Source organism: Grammomys surdaster, unplaced genomic scaffold (assembly GCF_004785775.1).
Source record: "Grammomys surdaster isolate TR1022 unplaced genomic scaffold, NIH_TR_1.0 242, whole genome shotgun sequence".
NCBI lineage: Eukaryota > Metazoa > Chordata > Mammalia > Rodentia > Muridae > Grammomys > Grammomys surdaster.
Genome location: NW_021604687.1, coordinates 3,395,867 through 3,405,816, shown reverse-complemented (window position 1 = coordinate 3,405,816; position 9,950 = coordinate 3,395,867). Strand labels below are relative to the sequence as shown.

General features: G+C 38.1%; 1 protein-coding gene across 1 annotated transcript in view; it reads right to left on the bottom strand.

Moving 5' to 3' along the window:
• Positions 1–2,055: 2,055 nt before the first annotated feature.
• Positions 2,056–9,950, bottom strand: part of Rab38 (RAB38, member RAS oncogene family) — a 65,813-nt gene continuing 57,918 nt past the window's right edge. The window contains exon 3 of the mRNA XM_028774723.1: positions 2,056–2,935. Coding sequence (XP_028630556.1) covers positions 2,783–2,935 — 153 coding nt within the window. The 3' untranslated portion in view covers positions 2,056–2,782. The remainder of the gene's footprint in view (positions 2,936–9,950) is intronic.

The window sequence follows — 9,950 nt, the reverse complement described above, 5'->3', positions numbered from 1 at the left end:
TATACTAGCATCATTTTAGTACTTACTGTACCTTAAACATATTTGTTACATTCCTGCTAAAATTCAGTCACAAATTTATTTACATAAACATGGTATACTGAGTAAGTGAGTACCCAGTTTTTCTTTGTTATTGCCTCTTCTTCCCTGCCCCTTGTCTCTCTTCTGGAAGATTCCTAATTACTTTAGTGAAGGGTGTGCGTTCTCCACTCAGGAAATGAAACAATGGATCAATTATTCAGCTACTCAAAATAAGTACTCTATTCACTTTCTCTATTTTTTTTTTTTTTTGCCAAAGCAATTCTGAGCATTTTCATATCATTTTGTTTGGGGCTGTTATGATTGTCAATTGCAAGTAGATATCTAGGAGCATATTAATGTCTACTACAGATAGATTTTCCAGGATGTCAAAAGTTGAGCCATGAAGGAGTGTCTTCATGAGCAGATTTTCAACTATCTGGTCTTAAACATATACTCTCAATACTATTTACTCTGTCATCTCAACACAACAAGGTTGAAATGATTCCCAGGATCCTTCTGGCATTTATTAGATACAACTTGTACACTACAATCCCTACAAGTGAAGATTGATCTGACGCTATATTTTTTCTTCTTCATTCTTTCATCTGTTTTAAAAACTTCTTTTAAAGTAATAGGTGATAATTATATATATATATGTGCTACATTAAAATATTTAGATGCATGCACATAATATGATTTATGATTTAGTTAAATTAACATTTCTTTTGTCACATTTGGGTAATTAGAGCATATCTATTAGTTTTTCATGAACATGTGGACTATAACAGCCTTACTATACTGTAGAACAGCAGTGTCGATACTTGTTTGAAAATAAGCTATTTCATTTCCTGTTGAGTATAGACTGAGAAATGTACGGCTGAACCATGTGGTAGATACATTTTCAGACTTTAATAGGATCTTTATTTTATCATTGCTGTTACATTAATTTTTATTCCTATCAATATGAGTTTCACTTTCTTTGTTTTCACCAGCATTTCTTATTTTCCTTTTGTGTGGCTAGCTATTCTGATTAGAGTAGAATTACATCACATTGGTTTAGCTTTGGCTTTTTCTGGTGGCCAGTAATGTTCTATGCTTATTTTTTCATAGACTTGTGGCCATTGATATTTTGTCAATGGAAGAGCATCTCTTCAGATCATTTTTAATTAGATTATTATTGTTGACATTGAGTTTTTACAGTCCCTATTTACTTCTATGTTAATTTTCATCAGTGAATAGTTTGAACATATCTTTTGCATTCTGTAGTTCGTCTCTTCATGTTGCTGATTGTATCTTTTGGTGGGCAAAAGCTTGCATTTGATAAAATCGTATTTACTGCTGATCTGTTCTCTACCTCCTGCAAATCTTAGCAACTTGGTACTATAACTAACAGCTTTGTTCACAAGCATTGAGTCCATCCTGACTTGTAAATGATTCAATTTAGGCATCTTATACAAAGAACCCCCTAGGTTCACCTCTGTTTTAACAAACTTAGGTTGCCTTCCTCATAAGACCTGTATTTGCATGAATGTAGTTTATTTGGAAGGTTAGCCAAAGAACATCACCAGAGGAATAGGGAAATAATTTGGGATGAATCAAATGGAAAATTACCTCTATAAAAACCAGATACTTAGCACCACTAGGAACATTACACAGAACATGTCTTGGAATTATCCTTTGCAAGTAAAAAGAAATTTGAGGACCATTTGTAGTTCATTCTTATTCTCATGGGTGAGAGGTGGTTCAAGAAAGATGAATTCCTAGATGTTTCAGGTCTACCTGTTGTTTGTTTTTACATTCAATGTTCTGCCACCTTCTTGGTCAGAATGTATGAAGATATGTTTCCATGATTAATCAAAAATTCATAAGCACTGAGTATTTCCTTGCCCTAAATACTGAATAAAAGAGTTGGTTCAGATAGAATGCACTCATCCCAAAGCCTTACCTTTCTCAAATCAAATGTAGAAATGCATTTTGAGAAGCATGGTTGTAATGTCAAAAAAAAAAAAATCCACAGTACTAAGAAAGAAGGCAATATCAGAAATAGGGAAACAGCATTTTTAATGTTTTATTTTTCACTTGTGAAAAATATATATATATAATATATCTTACATGTACAGAGCAGTCCCGCAGCTTGAGTCAGAGGAAGCTGAAAGAAAGGTACATACAGGGAACAGATCTTTCCATACAGTTTTCAGTTAAACCAGCATTCAGGGCACAGCAAGTGACAACAAAAGCCCAGGCTGCCTGTGCACACGACTCTGAAGAAAAACATCACAGACAACTCTTAGGTCTGCCATGAATGGAGAAAATAGCGTTTCTATTTAATAGACCTACCAGAACACCCAGGAACAAATTTATACCTGAACAAAGACGCACCAGGGCAAGGCAAATCCCCACACTTAGCTTGACCTCTGCCTTGCTCTGTTATTCCCCTTCTCAAGAAGAGCAGAAGCCATTGTTGATCTAAAGGAATGAATATCAGGGCTGTCTGTGTCCCTGAGTGACTTTGCTCAGTGATAAAACAGCATATTGCAACAGACTAATATTTTAAAAGCTTGTAAACACTGTGCTGACAGTGCGGGAAAACACATAAAGAACATTTGCTGCTCCTCTTTGACAGGAAGCATACAGTCATACATCTTTGGCTTGTCACATGTGCTTCCCTATCCTGATGCTTACCCAAAATGGTAATAAGGAAAAACTGAGGCACAATTCATGAGGGCCACGGGTTCTTTCTGTCATATGCCAGTAGAGGAGCCTTCTAGGATTTGGCACAGCCAGAACAGCTGACAACCTTGGTTGATGTAAGGTGGGGCTTCACAATGTCCGGTTCTATAGATTCTATGAGGTCACACTCATTTGCAAGTATGTGCTTGACCAGGCATCTTGAGGCTTCATCAATGTTTATGTTTTCCTAAGGGGGGGAAAGAACAGTTTTCTTTTAATGCAACATTCTAAAATAACAGTCTTACATACGACAAAAGCCAGTATTTAAAAAATATTTGTATACGTGTGTGTGTGTGTGTGGGTGGGTGTGTGTGGGTGTGTGTGTGTGTTTGGGGGTGTGGGTGTGTGTTGCTTGTTTCTCCATGTTAATGTTGTGCATAGGCATGAGGACATCAGAGGATAATCCAAGTGATGTGTCTCTGGTACCTTCACCTTTCCCTAAGGACACAGTATCTCACTGGCTGGCAACTTCCCAAATCAACTAGGCTGGTTGGCCAGTGAAGGTCAACTATCTGCCTCTCCAACTCTGAATTTAAAGGTGCCTTTGGAGTACCTTGTCTAAGATTTGCTACCTGTGTTCTGAGGATCAAACACCAATCACTATGCTTATAAAACAAATACCTTACCACTGAGCTATCTCTCCAGCCAAGGCAGTGGTTTTGGTGATTCATGGAAAACTCCTTTCTATACATCATCCATTTTCCTCTGATACTCATTGCTAGCTATCTATCATCTATCTATCTATCTATCTATCTATCTATCTATCTATCTATCTATCTTCCATATCTATTATCTGTGTGTCTGTCTGTCTATCTATCTCTTGGTTCTATACAAATGTTAAAACATAGATTTCATTTTTTCAAATAGCATTTGCTGGATATATTTAATGTCAAATTTTTTTAGATTCAATTTTTTATTTTTCACCTGTACATAATCTTATAAGAAAAAAAATATTTTCAGTCTAGCATAGACTTATAATTGCTTGGATTCGTATTACTTTTATAGTCTCAATAGGAAATAGAGTCAACAGGATGCCTTTTGCAGCAGTAATTAGAAGTTTAACAAATATGTCTTTCTGCCACCCAGCCAAATGATACAACTACCATATTTCTAGCCTCCTTGAACTCAGATAAGAACATGTGACAGCTGCTGGCCAATTAAATTCAAGAAACATCTTACTTTCTTGGTTAGAAGAGAGATAACTCAGGATTTAATTGCCCCAAAATTTTTCCTATGAATTCATAAAATCTTTTAGGTGGGAATTCTTAGACTCTGTTCCAATCAGCTTATGATGATACATGTAGCATGAATAGGAGTTATGTATTTGCTATTTGAAATCACTAAGATTAGATGTTACTTTATTATGGCACCTCCACATTCCAGATAGAGATATCTCTTTAAAGGAAGACAGGAAATCAGAAGTAGACCCATGGCTAGGAAGACAACCTTGTAAGTAGTGTTTGCTACATAAACCTAAGGTTCCAAGTTCAGATACTTGAAAGCTATGTCAAAGCATGGATGCAGTAGCTAGAGGGTATTTAATACAAGCATATTCCTGCATGAAGATGTAAGGCTCTATCAGTCAGGAGATTTACGACACACTCATGGGCCAGATAGTTTGACACTTGCACTGGAAATACAACCAAAGGACCTTGTTTCAAACAACACTCAAGGTTGTTCTCTGACTTACACACAGACATTGTGATATGACATGGTACCAGCCACACACCACCCCCATGCCTGACACACATACACACACATGCACACACACGTGTTCACATATGATATACATTTAGTATTAATAATACAACAACCTTTATGTTTGAAAAAAGGAAAAAACATTTTAATCTAAAATATACATTGTTAACTTAATTGCTATAAATTGTGGGATTTTTTTTCCTGCTGGGCAGAAATAAAAGTAACAAAAGAATTTACCATCAGGATACCAAAAACTACTTTTTCTCATGTAAAATCTAGTGAAGATCTCCAGCAAAATTTTAAATCATAATTTATAGAACCTTTAGAATGTACTTCCAGATATTCCAGGGCAAAAATACAAGGGTTTTTGTCTTGTCAAACTATTAACATCACTGTGTCTTTTTGTCTAACAGGAACAGAAATTATTTATCCCTAACTTTTTGTTTTACAAAATTATTGTTCTATTTTAAGAAACTTGAATGAAGTTCTAGTAGACAGAAAATGCAAAGGCTGATGATGGTCACCAAATGTATCCATGGCTAATGGCACAAGCTGACAATAGCTGTTTCCATACACCAAATCCTTTATACCTGACCCTGAGTTTACCTGCTGTTAAAGCACAGGTTGTCATACCTTGTTACTGATTTTATTTTCTGGAATAGTACTCAGTAATAGTCTCTGAGCCTCTGTTTTGTCAACTATAAAGGGCTCTTTCTGACAACATAGAACTAATAATAACTTGTTTCACTTGACTGATCATGGGTACATGTGCTTTATATTCATATCCCAAAACCTTTAGGCCCATATTCTTTAATTCTACTTAGAATTACTGCAGGTTAAAAATTAGGTTTTATTCTTATTGATTCTGTTGTGACTGTTGAAGCAGAAAGTAAGTGACCCCTCTTCTGCAGCTCAAACATCTGTCCCATTCCATGGAAACCAGAGAACAGCAATACATGTACCACTGCTCCCTGAGGGGAAGACCGCTGTGCCTCAAAGTCACTGTCCATTCTTGGCACACCTGTCACACTTCTGTTCCCATTATCATACCCAGAGGTCACATCTGAACTTTTTGCTCAAAGGCAATATAATCTGAGCTAAGGCAGTGTCTGGTACAGACTAAGATGAATGCTTTGTTCATGAATCTAGCTACTTGTTTATGTCACTAAGGAATAGCCTAGTCACTGGTTCTCTACTGTATTACATTCAGGATGGTGAGCATGAGTAACCACACTTAGCCTTGTAGGTCCTCAACATGCCAGAAAGCATCTCTCACTAAATAAACCCTAAATACTAAGGTAGTTTTAAAGTATATGCTGTATATTCAGATGTTGATTTTTGTGCCCAGACATCTGGTTACAGAACAAAGTATGGCAATGTCAAGCATCTCTTGTTGTTCATCACCTATGATTGGTTAATAAAGAGTTGATTACCCAACGACTGAGTAGGAGAGGACAGTAGAGGCAGGACATCAGATCCCAGTGAGAGGATCCCAGGTAGAGAGAAAGAGGAGCAGAAAGAAAGGAAAGGTGTGAAGAGACCATATGGAGACAAGAGAATTCACCATAAGGTCACAATGAGATGAGAGAGCAGCCAGGAGGACACACATGGAGCAGAGGTATCCAAGACGACACTGAGATATCAAGTAACTGGGCGTTTATCTGGACATTTAATAGAGGGTTAGAATAGCTCAAAGCCTGCTTAGCATAGTGCATCTTTTATTTGGGAGCTATGTGACCTAAGTGTGTATAGAAACGTCCTGCATTGATATGGGAGCAAAGGGGGCATTAACAACTCCCCCCCCCAGATCTTTCTATATACCCCCAATACCAGACATGAGCTATAATCATATGTTGGCAGATAGAAAGCTTAAGTTTAAAAAGGTTATAGAATTTCACCATGACCGTACAGCATGTGGATGGGAGAGCCGGACAACTCTGATTGCCACCCCCACCCTCAGCATTAGAGGATATCTCTTATCAAGTTGTATTTATTTTCAGGAATTTTTCTAATGTTAAAATATTTATTCCTTAATGATTTTATATATGCACATAAAGAACTTTATTTATGCTCACCCCCACTACCTTCTCTCACCGCTCTTCCACAAAAATATTTCCTCTACACACACACACACACACACACACACACACACACACACAGACACACACACACACACACAGACACACACATCTTCACTGAGGTTAATTAAGGTTGTTCGTATGAGCATGTGTGAAAGGTTACTACTTAAGGTAGCACAGACTATTTTTTTTTTTTTTTGACTACACAACTGAAGAAAATCCCAGCCTTTCCCCAGCAACTAGCCACTACCAATAACCCTTCAGGAGAGGTAGGGCCTCCTGTGTTCTTCCTGGATCCATGACAAAATGCTGTCAAAGTGGTTTAAAGATCAAATGCAGTAACAAAAGTTCTTCGTCCAGCATTAGACACAATAGGTACTAAATTCACCTCCTTCTCATTTGTTAAACACTATAAAAATAAGTTTATAGAATAGAAAACCTTTAAACCTTAAGAAGGCCCCTCCTTTAAGTATAGTATAACTTAGGCATTTTAAAAATTTCCCTTTACATACTTATATGACAGTTCTGTGTGGTTTCTTTCACTAATGTCGAAATTGGCAAAAATCTCTTAATGAGTAGAGTTAAATGTTAATACTGGCAAATAAATGACAATTATAACAAGGAAATGACCGAAACCAATCAGTGGCAGCCTAGTTAGACGGTCCCCATAAAACACACTATAATGCAGAAGAAATTGTTTTGAAGAGTAAATTCATCTGAAGGTGGGTGGGGTTAGGACTGGGATGGGGAAACTAGTGGAACAGAAGAATAACAGAATCTTCACTGAGGCTGTGAATAGAAACACAATGGCAGTTTATGGCGACCAAGCCACATCCATTATTTTAACCAGTATTATCTGCTAAATCCTAGGCAGAGAGGTGTAGATGAGTAAGACCCATTCCAGTCTGGGATTACACACTAGAACCACAGAGGTATAAAGTGTCCAGAAAGACCATCCGGGAGCCAATTTATTGTAGAGGTTTGAACACTAGGATCTCAAGGAGGGGAAGTGTTAGTATGTACAATTTTATAGAATCTCATTATAGATAAGACTGTATAGACAAGAAAAGACACTGAGCACACTGCCTTAACCATCTATCAGTACATGTTTCATGAATGGCAGTGCTTGTATGCTGATAGTTATGGCAGCATGCCTGACTCAGACCATAGGCTTAAAGATGAAGCCAGCAAGCAATCAGGGGTTCCATTTATCACTACATTCACAATATGCATGCTATAACAAGGAAGGGATATAACAGGTAGAGGAGAAGGAGAAGTCACATATTTATCTTAGTTTCCCCATGTTTTTGGATCTTGTATGAAACCAGGAAAGTTCAAAGCATCTGATGCTTCCTCTGATAGTACAAATGAGACAATTGTGTCCCATAGACTTCCGTACTAGAATACTTGGTTCCCGATGATGGTGGTGTTTGGGAAAGTTATAGAACCCTTCAAGAGGTGTAGCTTTGCTGGACGAAATACATAATTAGAGATGGGTTTCCATTTCTCATAGCCTGGCTCCAATACCTGTTCTTTTCTCTACATCCTGACTACCAGACTAGCCTATGCTTTTGTTGTTATGTCTTGCTAGTTATGATGGACTATACTCCTGTGGAACTGTCAGCTAAAATAAATAAATCCTCTTCTACTCTAAGGTGCTTTAAGTAATGATATTTTATCACAACAGAAAAGTAATCAATATACTTAACCTTTCTCCTTTCAAAAACAGAAATAAAAAAAAAAGAAGACCTACCACACCGGTGCTTACCAATTCATCATATTAATAGTTAAAACAAGGGAAATAGTTGGGGCAGTGAAGCATGGGGAACTATCTATATTCTTCTCACATAAGGCTTTCCTTAGCATCTGAAGAATGGTAATGTGTGAAGTCTGTCAGCTGAAGAAATTGAGATTGAATTAGCTAGCCCCAAGCCACACATTAGTAGGTGGTAGGATCAGGTGTGCATTCAGAGAAAATAGTAAATAGTGATAATGATCACAGGCTTACTGCTAAAGGGTAAGTGAAGTGTATAATGTCTAAAGCCAGTTTGAACTCATTTCTACTCTTCTAAACATTTCCCCAATAAATACAGGGAAGCAATGGACAGGTAGTTGGTACCACAATGAAAAAGAGAAAGAACACGCTAATCAGATCTCAGGCAAGCCCGATTTAAACTGCTAATACCCTTTCAAATATATTTAGTGTGCTTTATCTTGCTTTCATTGTACACCAATAGTCCCAGCCAAGTAGGTTGAGAAAACAAATAGCAATGTAGAAACCAGTAAAAGAATTATTTACTTAGTGGTGTGTGCTTATGTTTGTGTGTGCCTGTGCACATGCCCCTGTGTGTGTGTGTGTGTGTGTGTGTGTGTGTGCACGCGTGTGGTGTGTGCATGTGTGTACAACTATGCGAACCTGAGAAAGTAGATTCCCTCTACAGGACTTTGAACTCAGATCATCAGGTTTGGCAGTAGGGACTCTTACCTTCTGAGTCTCCTCTCTAGCCTAATACAGAACAAACTTCTCTCCATACCTTTTGTTCCAAGGCAAAGGTGAATGATAAAACTCTGCTGTTTGAAACTTGAGTTAAGTTGCAGAAATCACTTCCTGAGCTACTCTGCATCAATGTAGGCAGTCAGGCTCACATTGCAGGTGACTGTGCAGAAGCAGAACTGCTGGCTCAACTGTAAAGAGCTACCTGGGGATTTTTGTTTGCATATGTGACTCAGAGCAGTAACAGCATCCCAGGAGTATCTTCTGCCTGAAAGGCAATGTAAACACTGTAATTCCCAAACCACACACAGGCTGGCAGGATCTGGCTGATTCACTCAGACTTCTGCAGTGTGAGGTGATGGTGTATTGTACTGACAGCTTCAGGTCAGAATGCTTGGGCTGGGTCCACTTCTATGGATTTTCTTCACTCGATAAGCCTGACAAACAGGCTTAAAACTGCCAACAAAGCATTTTGGTAAAAACAAATGGAGTGCATCCTACGGTTTGACAAGTGAGTTCTCATGCATTCACCTCTCTCTGTCTTTCTCCTCTCTCTTTCTTTCTGTCCCTGTCTTTCTGTGTGTCTCTCTCTGACTCTGTCTCCTTCTGTCTCTTTGTTTCTGGCTCTGTCAGTCTCTCCTCTCTCCCTCCCTCCCTCTTAAAAAGAAACCTTGCCAGCTACATTTTAAAGGTAAGGAAGCCAGAGGCCCAGGAGCCTAGAGCAGAGCTTGTCCTTGGTCAATCTGTCATTCAAAAGAACACAACTTCCTGTGTTAGTCTCTGAGCATTACAAAACAGATTTCAGGTTTAAAATACAAAGAAAATAGCTTCACTTATAAACCCAGAGGTCTCAGCCATGGCTACATATGCTTACCCTGAGTGTTTACAAAATGTACATTACCAGGGTCCTCCTCCTCTCAGGCACTGATTTA